At 39.1% G+C, this 15,371-nt stretch overlaps 1 protein-coding gene across 1 annotated transcript; it reads right to left on the bottom strand.

Moving 5' to 3' along the window:
• Window positions 1-7,677: 7,677 nt before the first annotated feature.
• Window positions 7,678-11,083, bottom strand: LOC306638389 (intraflagellar transport protein 80 homolog; the record flags this gene model as incomplete). The annotated part of the gene is given in 2 exon segments (XM_079101693.1): window positions 7,678-10,018; window positions 10,022-11,083. Coding segments are annotated over 2 exon segments (1,914 nt in total), but the record flags the coding sequence as incomplete, so codon positions are not given.
• Between the last annotated feature and the right edge of the window lie 4,288 nt (window positions 11,084-15,371).

The raw sequence follows: 15,371 nt of genomic DNA, 5'->3' as shown, positions 1-15,371 counted from the left end.
AGAAGGCTCTGGTTTAGGTTGGATTCTTTGTTCACTTTCTTGGACTTGATGTTTTCAATTTTGCTTGACTTCTCTCTCCTGGGATGCCAGGGATAGTTTCCTTTTACTGGAAATGCAGAGGGGTGTGGCCACCTCACCCTTACTGAGATACCCTGCCTCCACCATACCCACACTGTATGAAAAGCAGCCATACAGTGTGAAACTGTAGGGAAAGCAGCCCCTGAGTTTGCCATTAACCTGAGAGTGGAAGCCCACAGAAGAAAGGAGTGAAAACCGTTGACATGTTTATTGGAAATGGCATTATCTGAACCAGAGCTGAATGTGCCCACAAGGATTCTGTTTGCTGCCTGCTGGGAAACCTCAGTCTGCATTGTTCTAGGCATTGGAGTGAAGGTGGGGACCCCCCACACTGTGTTGTTGTTTCCTTTCAGAGAGAAATGTTCAAGCAAAGGCAAACACATGCTATAATCTAGATTCTGATTTACCCAAAACACACAGTGGTCAAGGGATATATATGTACACAGGTACACGCATCTACATAATCTTCCATGTGTACACAGTTTGCAGTTAAGTTGTACCTTTGGTACCTCTTATGCCTTTTTATCCTGTTGTTAAGTGCATTCAGTTGGCATGGGTGCATAAAAAGGGATGCACCTCTTCTATTTGTTTTAAAGCAACAATTCATTTTTTATATCATTAGGAAAACATACGTCATGAATTTCGTTTTGTGTGCTGATACCAGGTCAGCTAGACCCCATAATTTAGAACAATGTCCCTAAACCCATTGATCTAGTTCCAGGATTAATTGAAGCCCAGCTCAATTAATTCTTTGGGATAATTAGAGTGGGTCTGGTATAGTTAGTGGTAGCCACGGAACGCAGAGAAATTAACAAAGCAAGCTCCCAACTGTACCCTCACATCTTCAAAATCAGACCATCAACCAGACGCAGCTCTGACACTGCAAAGAGAATCATGTTTCAACCCACAGGTATCACCGCACTGTCCCCTGCACGCATCCTAAGAAGCAGGTTCCAAGGAATTGACTTAGACTGTGACTGATGCAGCTGAGAAAGGTTTCAGAAGAACATAAGGCCAGTTGCCTAGATTCACAGGCTGAATTTCTCTGGTGATTGTTTAAACCCCTGGTGGTATTCTGTAATCCAGAAACACCACATTCTGGATCTATTCAGGCCCCAGTTACCATGCTTCAGGGAATCAACTCACACCAGTCATCCAAGACGGGCTGACTTATGAACCAATGACTAGCCTATGCTTGGCTAAAGTGCCTATCCTCTGCATAGGATGTTCTAGCTGAGTTATAATCAGTGAGTTATAAGTTGATACCTCAACAGAGATCCTAGTATCAGAAAAATGACAGTTGAGTACTCAAGTGTCCTTGAGTACTTCTGGTAACTCAATACCTGCACACCTCTCTTCAAACGTTTTAGGGGTGGTTCCTGAGGATGGGAATACTCTTCTTCTTACACTGGTTGGAGATGTGCTCACCATTCTTACTGTTTTCTCTTTGCTAGATCCTGTTGAGACCTCATTCTTCTGCAATGAGAAGCCCACCCAGGAGAATATAGACAATTCTATATTCAGGTGTTCCTAAATATTTAAATAGCGAGTCATCGTCTTTTTTCTTATTATTTTTATTTTTTAGTACTGGGGACTGAGCCAGGAGCACTCAGCCACTGAACCTCAACCCCAGCCCTTTTAATTATTTTACCTTGAGACAGGGTCTCATTAAGTTGCTTAGGGTCTCACTAAATTGTTGAGGCTGGTCTTTAACTTGGAATTCTCCTGCCTCATCCTCAGGAATTGCTGGGATTACAGGAGTGTCACCATGCCTGGCTTTTTAAAAAATTTTTGTTCATTTTTTCTGTAGACTTTCTTTACATTTTTATCATAGAAAAAAAAAATGGAAGATAGAGAAAAGAGCTAATTAGAGTGAAATTATATAACAAAATAGCATAATTATTTCTAAAAATTTTAATAAATGAGAGATTCTTATGTCATAATGTTGTGATAAAAGGATGATATGCATCCAGCTTGACCCCAACTATGTAATATACATATTATAACATTTGTTATATTATAGTAATAACTATAACTAGAGGAACCTACACCAACCAATTAACAGTGATTATATCTCATTGGTAGGTTTATGAATTACTTGATTTTTCCTTCCCTCTTTTCTCTGTTTTGCTAAGTTTTCAACAGTGTGCCTGTCTTACTTATTTAAGAAATTTTTACTGAGAATCTACCGAGTACAAAACAGCAGAAGGTACCACTTTTGTACTCAGGAAAATAACCCAAAAAATACATGTATTTTTTAAGAGGAAAAATTATTTCTGGAATTTTCATATGCCTAAAATGGTCAAAACAGATGGACGCTGTGATTCCTATGCTCAAGGAAGTTCTCTTCAACTCAGGGCAAACAAGGAAAGGAGAAGTCTCAGGAGGGGAAATTTGGGCTCAACTTCAACATATATGCCAGGGGCAGGAAGTGTGGCCCATGAGGTCGAGGCGGGAGGAAGTGGGCCGGGAGTGGGACAGAGCGTTTCACCTGCGCCTTACCTGTCTTACACAAATCACCTCTGCTTTCTTTCTTTCTTTTTTTTTTTTTTGGTACTGAAATGCATATGCAGTCACATGCACTCACCAGATGGCCACCCTGGAGAGGAGGGGCTGTGGCTAAGTGCTGAACTTTGACCTCTAAGAGAAAGAGGCAACTCTTCCACAAAAGGTATAGGTCTGCAGTGCTGAAAAGCAATTTCACTTCCTCCACCGAGAAGCAAGAGGGAAGTCCCACGTCTGCTTTCTTTCTCAGTTTGAACACGTGCAAACTTCTGACACCACCTCGTGTGGAGCTAAACCGTGATTCACATCTCAGGTTCAGTTCTGCGTGGGCTCAGAACTGGTTCAGTTGGCTCCTACTTCTGCATTTCACCTGTGCTCAGAAACAGTGTGTCTGCCAGGACCCTGCCCTTTCTTATTTCCAGCAGGAATCTAGAAGACCGGTCTAAAAACCAATGGGTCAATAATCCCTAAAAGGATTGGAGCACTATGACTTCACAGACTCTGAAGTTTTATAAAGTTCATTCCAGAAAATCTCAGAGGTCTTAGTAACAGAGTCCTATGCCAGAGGTCTGAACTTTGGGAATGCAATAAATCAGCAGCCACCGGCCAAAATCAAACAGAAAAGGTAATGGTGAAAAGCAGGAATCAGTCCTCACCTCTGTCTTCAAAGGACTGACAATAAAAAATAAACAAATAAATCAACTTGGCATCTCTGCCTCCATGTTAATTCTGTTTTCAGGGGACTGACAATAACTCTGAGGTTTAATAGAAAGGGGAATGAGGGTAAAGGTTGGGAGTGTGAATAGCTGGAGGCTTTGCACAGCTGGCAAAGCAAGCCATCTTGATGGCATGTGGTCTGTCCATCATCTCAGGTTTGGTCAGGCAGGCCTTATTGGCATTAGAAAGTTGCTGTTGCCTGGGGAGCAGGGACAGCTTCAACTCCTCACACGAGGTTTGTCAACCAGACCCACTGTTCCTGGAATCCAAGGTGATGCAGCAAAGGAGACAGATGCAGAATGAAGGAAGAGAAGCCAAGTCGGTTTGTTTATTTATTTTTTTATTTATTTCAGTACTGGGACTGAACTCAGAGACACTCTACCATTGAGCTTCATCCCCGGCCCTTTTTATTCTTTTATTTTGAGGCAGAACTTCACTAATGGTGTAGATCAATGGTAGAGCACTTGCCTGGCGTGTATGAGGGCTGAGTTCGATTCCCACAATTTAAAAAAAAAAAATGTTGAAACAGGGGCAGGGTTTTGGTAAATTGCCCAGCCTGGCCTCCAAACTGCAATCCTTCTGTCTCAGACTCCAGTTACTGGGATTACAGGCATGCACCACCACGTCCAACTCAGAGATGTCAAATCTTCAGTCCTTCTTTTAGATACCCATGGAACATTGGCAGGCAAAAGTGAAGAGTGTAGCCAAGGTGTGGTGGTGCACACCTGTAATCCCAGAGACTCTGGAGGCTGAGGCAGGAAGATGGCAAGTTCAAGGCCAGCCTCAGCAACTTAGTAGGATTCTAAGTAACTTAGTGAGAACTTGTTTCAAATTAAGAAATAATGGATGTTCTATCAAAATGTATAAATGCATTCTATTGCCATGTACAACTAATTAGAACAAATAAAAATTAATAGAAAAAAATAAATAAAAAGGGTTGTAGATACAGCTCAGAGGTAAAGTGTCCATGGGTTCAATTCCCAGTACCTCCCCCACAAAATTTAGAAATCAAAATGAAGAGTCTAAATCCTTGTTACAATTCTCTGTTGTGTTTGGTCTATTCCTGAGTCTTGAGGGAATAAGGATGTTTAACCAATCTGGACTTGCAGGTGTTAAGGTGGTACACTGGACTTTAAATAATTATTGAAGTACATCAGCAAAAAAGGTCAGATGTTTAAGGGTCAAATTGTGGAGCAGAATGCAAAAGGAAGTCAAAGTCAGAAGATAGCCAACTAAATAAATTGCATGGGTAGTTTATCCATCCATCCATCTATTTATTTATTTTTCAAATAAGTGTCCCTAAGGACCAATAAGTTATATTATTATTATTTTAATTATATATATTTATAGGGTTCAGTGTGATAATTTGATACAGGTATACCATGTGTAATGATCAAATCAGGGTAGTTAGCATTTCTATCTCCTTAGATTTCTTTCCATACTTTTGTTGGTACATTATATTTGTACATAATAGTGGATTTGATGTTACATATTCATACAGGCACAAATATAACAATATAATATGGCTAATATTATGCCTTAATATTTCCCCTTTCCCTCCCATTCTTCCTTCCCCTGATCCCTTTCCTCTACTCTACTGATCTCCCTGTGATTTTTGTGATTCTCCCTCCTTTTAAATAGCTTCATGAATATGGACTACTGAAAAAGAAAACACATTTGGAATCAGAAAATAAATCGTAACTCTGTTGTTCCTGTCTGAATAGAGAGTCCTTGTCTGAGCTGTGAGTTCTGCCTCCTGTATGGAGGTGGCTGGTGAAAGGGCTTCAGAGTAAGGCAGTCATGTCCAAGAACCCCTTCTTCATAATGTCTCAGTTTTGCAGGGCACGATGGCCCACACCTGAAATCTCAGCCACTAGGGAGGCTGAGGCAGGAGGATCACAAGTTTGAGGCCAGTCTGGGAAATTTAATAAAATAAATTCTTATCTCAAAAAAAAATTTTTTTTAAAGGCTAGGATGTAGCTCAGTGGCAAAGCATTTGCCTCACATTCACAAAACCCTGGAATTGATTCCCAGTTCCAAAAAAGAAAAAAGAAGACCCCGCCAAAAACTACAAAGATATAAAGATTAAAAAACAAATTTTAAAAGGTCTGGTGGGGAGGGGGTGCAGCTAGATGGTAGAGTATCCCTGGGTTAAATCCTCAGTATTACAAAAACTAATTAATTAGCTAATTAATTAACTAAAAAGTAATTTTTGAACTTTATTTCTGGTAAGGCTGACACAAGTGCACATCTCAAGTTACATTTAAAGGGACCACTGCCTTTCCCTTTTAATTGTCCCTCATGACTTCTCTTGACTTTGTCTCTACCCTCTTATTAGTACATTTGTGTTTGGGTATACTTCCCTGTTGGGTGTTTGAGACCAAATAGGTGACCTATATTTTGGCCAAAACCTAACCTCTTTCTTTTCTACTGTTAAGGTCAGCTGAGACCACTCAGGGGTTACTTTTAGGAACTTGGAAGGAGCCTCTGGGCTTCTTCAGTCTTTTCCTTGGCTAGTTGTGCCATGTGGCAGGAAGGGTCAGGGACCTGCTGACCACATGTGGCTTCCTTTGTAAAACACCGCGAACATTTCCCTCTGACTCTCCTCCTTGCACAGTGTATACTGGTTAGCTTGTTGTTCTCTAGGGCCCTCACAATTTCCTGATCAGAAGGTTAGGTGACTAACCAGAGTTGCCGGACCTTTAGAGGGGGTCCCATTGTTCCTTGGGTCCTGGCTGACCTTAAAGGACAAGGACCAAAATATTGATTATATTTTTCTTAGCCATTTTATTTTCTGATTTTGGCCTCTCTGTCATTGAACACCCAGAAGATTTCTACCAACCTTAAAATTGAAGTAGTGGTCCTAATTTTAACTTTTATATTTTTACAGTTACCCCTTCCATTTAATTGGGGTCAGTATTAATATGGGAAGCCAGTTATAGCCTATCCACCCTATAGGCGATGTCTTAATATTCCAAATTTGACTCAGGTTATTCTGCTAGAAGTTGTACTTTTATAAAATACTAACAGGCAACAGTTATAAAATATTTTTTTGAACTGGGGATTGAACCTAGGGGCACTTCACCCCTGAAAATATCCCCAGGCCTTTTTAATTTTTTATTTTTTAGACAAGGTTTCACTAAATTTCTAAGGGACTTGCCACATTGCTGAGGCTGGCCTTGAACTTGCAACCCTCTTGCCTCAGCGTCCTCAGTGAACAGTTAAAAATTTTTAGAAGGAAAATACAAACAAAATTAACAAGAGAAAAATCATAGTTAGTTTGTGTAATAGTTCTGAGTCAAGAAACATAATTTAAAACATTAATATACCTTTGATATTTGATTAGCCTCCAAAAAATCTATGATTTGTCAAATTGATCACATATAAACCCAAATCAAACAGAAAGGCTATATAAGAGGACAATTTCCTTTTTTAGCCTCCTATCAAACATTTGCAGGCAAAAGTGATGTCTAAGTCCTTGTTACAAATATATATTTATATATATGTAATATATAGGTTATATTTGCACACAAATATACGTTTACAAATACATAGATATATATGTACATATCTATCCAGAGGAAAAGGTCTTATAGAAATAAGAAACCAAGAATATTTGAACTTACATTTACAATTAATAGTTAGTATTTTAACTTACAAATGACTCACATGTTTATAAATGTTTATTCAGTTTATATCTACCACTTAAACAGATATTTTGGATTAGTCATGAGTCGGGCATGGTGGTGTACCCCTGTAGTCCCAGCAACTCAGGAGGCTGACCCAGGAGGATTTCAAGTTTGAGACCAGTCTGAGCAACTATTTCAAAAACATAAATAAACAAACAAACAAAAAAAGAGGTGGGAATGTAGCTCAGTGGCAAAGAGCTTCTTGATTCAATCTTCAGTAACACCCTACCACCACAACAAAAGCATTTATCCTGATACCCCCCAAAATTAAATAAGGCAAAAAAAGACTGGGGAAGTAGCTCAGTGGTGCAGTGCGTGCCTCCCGTGCTCATGGACCTGGGTTTGATCCCCAGCACCACAAGACAAAGAAAAGAAGAAAAATTGCACATGAAAACTAATACATCAGACAAGCATAGTTAACATTTTAAGCTATTTTTTTATTGTTGTTGTTACTATTATTATTTTGCCAAAGAAAAAAATCTAAAAGCAATGGGTATTTCACTTTAAACATCTTCACAGAGAAAAATACAATCCTGATTGGCTTATAACCAGGGCCAAAAAGATGGCATGTTCATAATTCTAAAGACATCTTTATTTTTATCTTATAATAAATTTATATTAACTTTTTGAAAGGCATTTGGGGTTATGTCTTTTTAAATTTGTAAGTGCTTGTTTCTTTTTTTTTTTTACTTTTTTTATTGTGGTAAAATATACATAACATAAAATTTATCCTTTAAACTATTTTCTTTTTAAGTTTTTCATTGAAATATAACAACATAGAAAGCATATATAAACTTTTCAGGACAACTTATAAATAAACTGCATAGTCAGATCTCACAAACTTATATCCAGCATCTGGATCAAGAATAGCACATTCCAACATTTCGGAAAAGAAATGTGTTAAAAACGTAAAGAACATTTTTATAAAAGAAACCTACAGAGTAATTAAAACGGAGGTGAAAGAGGTAATCCCTTCCCCACGTGTATGCACATACACTCTATAATGTACTGCTTCCAAAATATGAGTTTGTGGAAGGCTTTCTAAGGGATATTTGTGTTACTGTTAAAAAGCTTTTGTGGTTATAGTAATTTTGGGACAGAGTGAGTTAAGGCTAGTCAAATAGGTTTATCATCTAAGGAGAGTTTCATAAATCTTTCAGATTCCTAGGGCCTATTGCCAGAACATTCTCAAGTCAGGAAAGGAATAAGGAAAATATCTCCTGCTCATTCTAGATATGTTTTGTAAATTATGTTAAACTTACATAATAAAATTTACCGTTTTAAGACTAAAATTCAGAGGCATTAATATTAATGAGGTTGTAAGGCCATAACCACTACCCATATTTTCAGAATTTGTTCATCTCAAACAAAAACTCTATATCCACTAAACAATAAACTCCACCCCCTCCCTCTGGTCCCTGGTAATCACTATTCCTCTTTCTGTCTCTATGAACTTGCTTATTCTCATCTAAGTAGGATCATAGAATATTTGACCTTTTGGGTCCAGTTTATTTAATTTTGCATAATTTTTCATGTTGTAGCATGTAACAGAATTTAATTCCATGTTAATAGTGAATAATATTTTATTTTATGTGCATACCACGCTGGTTTATCAATTATCTGTTGATGGATATTTGAGTTGTTTTCACCTTTTACTATTCAAATAATGCTGCTATGAACTTCAATGAACAAGAATCTACATTGTTACACATTTTCAAAAATCCATTCTTGTTGATTTTTTTTAATAAACTTTTGGAAGTGTATTATATAATATGGAGGTCAAATAGAAATTAATGATAGCATACATTTTAAAGTCCAATGTTCTATTATCAATATTAATATTTGTTGATGCTGAAGATTCAGGGATAAAGTAATGAACAAAAAACTGGAATGTAATCAACAGGTATAGAAAAGTATAAAGAAATGGTTAGTTAGAAAAATATAAAAGATGGCATTACATCAATTATCTTGTGCTTAATCTTTCTGAATGTTCTTTTACTAATATGCAGAAAGAGCTTATTATTATTTAAAGTTGATTCATTTTTCTTCAGCAACTAAAACATGCTTATCTTTGTCTAGTCAAAATTAATTTCAAAAGATAACATTTTTAAAAATTAGCATGCCACTTAGTGCTTTAGCCCCATATTCTTGCTGGACAGGCTGCTTGATGATCGCTCTCATTCCTTAGTAATTTCCGTCTCAATTTTGGCTTTGATTTTCTCCCAATCTATTTGAAGACCTTCTGCATATGGCAAGTATCGTTTATTAGTTTCCGGTTTACCAAAGGTCTCTAAAAACTTTTCACGGTAAGCAAGAACTGTATCAACATGTGTTTTGTATTTTACAGCCAATTCCAGGGCCCTTTCCCAGTTATAGAGATTAATATTGATCTGAATTGCTTGATAAACAAGGCCAGCTTGAAGCAGTATTATTTCAGCCTCCTGTATGTTTCCACTAAACATTAGTATGTGAGCCATTTTTGATTCTTTAGATGGAAGATCTTTTATTGAATTGATGTATTGAACTTTATCAATTTCACCAATTGCTGCACAGGCTATTTCTGCAGTAGTCATATCTTGATTAGCAACCGCCATAGCAGCTAGGCAAGCCCACATGGTTTGCTCCTTAACAAAGCGACAAAGTCTTACAGCATCCTTCCATTTCAAACTGCTTACATATTCATGGAGAATAGCAGGATATGGTGATATGCTGATGTGTACCAGGGAGCCATCAGCTCTTCTTATAGTTACCTGATTTCCAACAAAACTCACAATATGGGGATTCTTACTAAACTCACTTGCATCTCTTTCATACAAAGTTTTAGGCAAAATGTCTCTGTCCACATAAACCGTATTGGGGTAATACCACACTGTAAATCGAGTATCTTGAAGTCCACAAAGGATATTGCATGTATCACACCATGCCAAAGTATGTACCATTGTTCCAAGTTTGATAATTTGTTCTTCCTTCCCAAATCGTTTCACTGAAGTGATGTAGAGATCTCTATTCTTATCAATGAAAGCAATTTTTCAATCATTGGTAAGTCCCTTTTGATCCAGAGCAATTTCTAAGATTTCATTCTTATGAGAAAGAAGCTTCCCATCACCTAGTGGTTTTCCAGCTGATGCCTCAAAAAGGAAGATTATTTTTTCATCAGCTTTATCTTTTATTGCTATAGTATCATTACTCAGAGAGACAGTCTGTGCATTCAGAATATCTGTTCTCATTCCAGGAAATTTTGGAGAAGAAATGAAGCGCCCTTCATAGGAATATACATAGATACCACCACCATCTACAAGAAGAAAATGTCGTTCTACCTGCCGAATTAAACTAACACCTTCTTTAAGATCAAATATAAGTGGTGTATTCCAGTTCTTCGTAGAGAACCCATAACATTGAAGAGACGTCGAAACGACTAAGTGTGCATAGTTCAAAGATGCTTTAATGACTCTATCACGGAATTCCAGCAAGTCCACTGCATCATTAAGAACATTACAAACCCGCATGGTCCTTCTTTTAGTTAAGGTTATTTGAAAATTTTTCCACTCCCAACGTTGCTCCACTACGTGTGCAAAAACAACATGCCCATTTCCACAGGCTTCAGCAATCTGAGTGCCATCAATTGACCAAGCAATATTAAATATACTGCCAGTGTTGGGTTTTTCTAAAGCATATGACCACCCAGTTTTATCACACAAGCGTAAAATATGAAATGACCCAACAGCAAATAATTCTCCATCTGGGGCCCAGGCAACTGAGGTAATAGGATGCTTATGAGGTTGTGAACTGTATAGGAGGCGGCCATAACTATCCCACACCTTATATTTACAATCTTCACCAGCAGATAAAATAAGATCATTGACTGAGTTCCAATCAACTTTTAAAATAATGCCATCATGAGCTTTCCGCTGTAAAATTTTAGCATTTGGTTGAAGAGGTTTAATGATCAGTTGCTTGCCTGCTGTATAAAGAACCTTTTCTGAATCGGGGCCCCATGCTACTGAATACACTGGTGTTCCTTGCTGAGCTAAAGTTGATCTAAGCATCCCAGTCTTTGACCAAATTTTAATTTGTCCATCTTCTCCAACACCAAAAACAACACAATCAACAAATGGTCAAATGAAACTAAACAGATATTTTTCAAAGGTACAGATGACCAATAAAGGAAAAAATGTTCAACGTAGGAAAAAATGTTGCCGTCAGGTAAATACAAATCAAAACTACACAGAGATTTCATCTCCACTTAAGAATGGCCAGTGCTTGTTTCTTTATAAGCCAATTTCCTACAATGTAGACACAACACACAATATACACGTGTACATAAACACACATAAAAATAGAAAACAAAGGTCTTATAGCTTTTGTTTAGATTCATCATTTGGCAGCTTTTAAAAAGTTAGGCTGCTGATATTACTATACCTCTAAGCAATCCCTCTTAAATCTGCCCTTCCAAAGGTGTGACTTAGTTGAAAGAGTATAGCAAATTTGTATCTCAAAGACACAGAAGTTAGTACAAATATCATCCTGAAGGGCACAAAGTTCTCATGAAAGAAAAAGTTTTAAGAGTGAGTTTCATGCAGACCTAAGTTAATATCTTTGTCTATTTAAAAAGTTAACCAAACCCAGTAGAGAGGTCAATGTCTGTAATCCCAACCACTGCCAAGGCAGAAGGATCCCAAGTCAAGTTCAATGCCAGCCTCAGTAGTTTAGTGAGGCCCTGAGCAACTTAGACTCAGCTTCAAACTTGAAAAAGAAAATAAAAAGGGCTGGGGACTTAGCTCAGTGGTAAAGACCTCCTTAGGTCAATCCCCATGGGGTACAAATAGAAAAAGAAAAAGAAAAAAATTAATCAAGAGAGGGCGACACCCTTACAAAGGGAAACTTCTTTTGTATAGCATGAGAGAAATCATATTTTGGAGCACTGTCTGGTTGATAAGTCCTTGCTCTATTTTCCAAAGACTCTAGATCAGTGTGCATGAAAACCAGTTTTGGAACATTAAATGTTCACAATTTTTTTAAAGTCAAGGCCCCAAGTAAAATCGGCTGGAGTGCTGGATGGGGTTTGTCTCCAAATCCTTTCTCCATCCTTGAGTTTATTTCCCATTTTGCTGGAAATATCACTTCTCCCAAAATTTCAGTCTTCTAACTGGTGGATCTGTGCTTTGGATTCAAAGGGGGCAAGTTTGCAATGACCAGGAGAAAGACAAAAAGCAAAAAGGCAAATTTATGTAATGGAGTAGCGGGAGAAAAAGATCAAATGCTAATAAGCCATGTTCTGATAAGGGTTCTGAAACAGGATATCCAAACCAACCAGCTTGGAACAAAGAACCACTAATCAAGCAAAATAAATTTCCAGTAGGGATTGTTACTGCCAGCTCTCAGATTCTTTTGGCCTTTATTATCAGTCATCAGAAGCAGACTGACAACCAGACTAACAGACAACAGAACCCGTGAACGATCACTTTAAACCAGAGCACACTTCCAGATACATAAGGCATGCTGCACAACAACAAGAAATCACATTTTTCTTAGTCATAGGTTTGTAGCTATAATTAGATCAGAGAGCCAAAATTCTCCCTAGGGGACAAGTTCATAGAATTAGTGCTTTCTATCCTTATGCAAATGACAAGAGATCTCCTCAACCCAACCTTGTTTCTTTGAGAATTTTAAGTTCCCTCCCTGCTACCGAGGCCAAAGATCAGAATCCAAACTTCCCTCTTAAGCAAAATGGCAGAAGCCCAAATCAGTTGAAAAGAAGCCAAATTGGCTCAAAAGATCCCCCAAATGATAAGGAAAAAGGGTGAGGCCCGATGTGCAGTGTTCAGAAGAACTTACCGGGGCTCAGATATCGGGAGCCCAGAGAGTGCAAAAGTTTGTTTCTCCGTGTCTCCAAATAATGGCAAAAAGCAGCCAATGCTGTCACAAAGTGGAAAGAAAGGGAGAAACCCTGAAATAAATATAATTTCAGCAGCTGCCTGGGTCCCTCCTTTTCTGCCCTTAAGGTTGGAGGTCAGCTAGCTACAAGTAGCTAATGCCCTAAGGGCATGCTTTCTCCTGATGGGGCTCCCCAAAGCTGTTGCCAGGGTCCTAGGCCAGAGGCCTGCCTCTGGGCATCCAACAGATCAGGTCGAGCCACTTGTCCCCAGAACCAAACAGAAAGGCAATAGGGAAAAAAGCATGAGAAGCATTTTAATTAGTGCGGCTACACCTGGAAGAGAAAGGGACCCATGTCCTTAGTTCTGTTTTCAAGGCACTAACAATGATTTTGAGGTTTCATAGAAAGGGGACAGAGGTCCAGGAACGGGGGTTTACCTAGCTAGAGTCACACAGCAGCCAAAGGGAACGATCTTGACCAGGTGTGCTCTGTCCTTCATCTCAGGATTGGTCAGCTGACACCTTGTGGGCCTAAGGAAGTTGCTCTTGCCTGGGGGGTAGCTTCCACTGGTCACAAGATGTTTGTTGATCTGACCTTTCATTTCTGGAATCCAAGGTGACTGGGAGCAAAGGAGACCATGCAAAGTGGAGCAGAGATGTCAAGTCCTTAATGCTGCTTTGGTCACTCATGGGATATTTGCAGGCAAAAGTGAAGAGTCAACGTTCTTGTTACAATATTAATGAACAAAGTGACATGATGTTCTTTTCTGGATAGTTGACATTTTGTTGTTGGTGGTGGTTCTTTTTAGTTATACATGTCAATAAGATTCATTTTGACATAATCATAAAGGCATATAATGTAATTTGTTCTAATCAGTTCCTAACAGTGTCCACTATATGCTTTGAATACAGCCCTTGCTGGCCTGCCACTGAAAATTATCTTTAAAATGGACATGTTTCTTTCTTGTCCTCTCTCCCTGCTCCTCCCTAATCTCTCTCTCTCTCGCCCTTATCTCAGGGGAAACAGGATTACCTTTCTTTCCCATCCTAGGCAGAGTTATCTGTGGTTGAGCACACACCCACCACAGGAATAAAGTAATTCAGACTTTGGGGATGGCATCAGAAAATCTCAGCAAGGACTGGCTCCCTCCCAAATTAATAAGTGAATTACTCCAACAGAGAACACAAGGAGTGTACCTTTGTATCAACTTCTTAAAATCCCCCTCGTCCTGCTGATGATCAGAATCACAGCCTCTGGGACAGGAGTCCCCTGTGCTTCTCCTTTGCTAGCAAAGCAATAAATCTTTTCCCTTTTTCTCAAAACCGCATCCTTGCTATTGGATTGGCATGGGGACAAGGACCGAGCTTTCGTAACACCAGTACTTCTCCTTCTCCTTCCCTCCTCCCTCCCCCTCTTTCTTACCCTCTACTCTACTGATCTTTCTGCTACTTACTTATAATTGTTTTTTTTTTTTTTTTTTTTTTTTTTAATTTGTGTCTGTGGATGTGCCTGATGGGGAGACTCACTGTGGTATATTCCTGTATGTGAATAGGGAAGCTAGGTCAGATTCATTCTACTCTTTCCCTATGGCTTCCCTCCTCCCTTCCCTTCATTCCCCTTTGTCTACTCCGCTGATCTTCTATTCTTTTTCCCTTTTTTTACTCCCTCCCCCAAATTGATTTTTAACCCGATGATGCACATTTGTAATCCAGGTGGCTTGGAAGGCTGAGGCAGGAGGATTGGGAGGTCAAAGCCAGCCTCAGCTACTTACCGAGATTCTGTCTGGGGATGGTGCTCAGGGGTTAAGCGCCACTGGGTTCAATCCCTGGTAGCAAAAAACAAGATAAAACAACGAGCAAACCAAAAAACCCCAACCTGATAAACTAATGTTTTGAGAGCTGCTTTGTAAGCTCCTTCTTGGAAGCTGTTCTTCCCACCAGGATTGTCAGTCCACTCACCACAAAAATAATAACAGTGGTTTCATGATTCTTTCTACTCTGAAGGGTAAAAAAAGAAGGCCCACGGGAAATTCTGTACATTCCCATTAAAAGCCAGGCCACAGTTTGGCAGCCCAAATCATATTATTTTGTTGTTTATTAGGGCTTATTACCTTCCTCTTTCTTGAGTGTGTGTGTGTGTGTGTGTGTGTGTGTGTGTGTGTGAGAGACACTGGGTATTGAAGCCAGGGCCTGTGTTTCCTGGGCCAGCTCTCCCCCACGGAGCTACGCCTCAGCCCTCCTCCTTCCTCTCTTCCTCCCGCTTTCCCTGACCTTTCTTTTCTTATTATTGACTACTCCTTTCTGTTCTTTTCCCTCCTTGCACTTGAGAATGTAGGTTTGGAAAACAGTGTAATTTACAGTGATGTTCTTGCTGTATGAAAGAAACTAAAGAAGAAGGAGACCCTGATGTAGCAAAGACTTCCTGTGACCTCCCCCCCCACCCACCCCCACTATTTGTTTGTTTGTTTGTTTGTTTTTCTGGCGCTGGGGATTGAACCCAGGGGTTCT

This window comes from Sciurus vulgaris (assembly GCF_902686455.1).
Source record: "Sciurus vulgaris genome assembly, chromosome: 11".
NCBI lineage: Eukaryota > Metazoa > Chordata > Mammalia > Rodentia > Sciuridae > Sciurus > Sciurus vulgaris.
The sequence above is the reverse complement of the archived record's forward strand: the minus strand, read 5'-3'. Positions and strand labels throughout refer to the sequence as shown.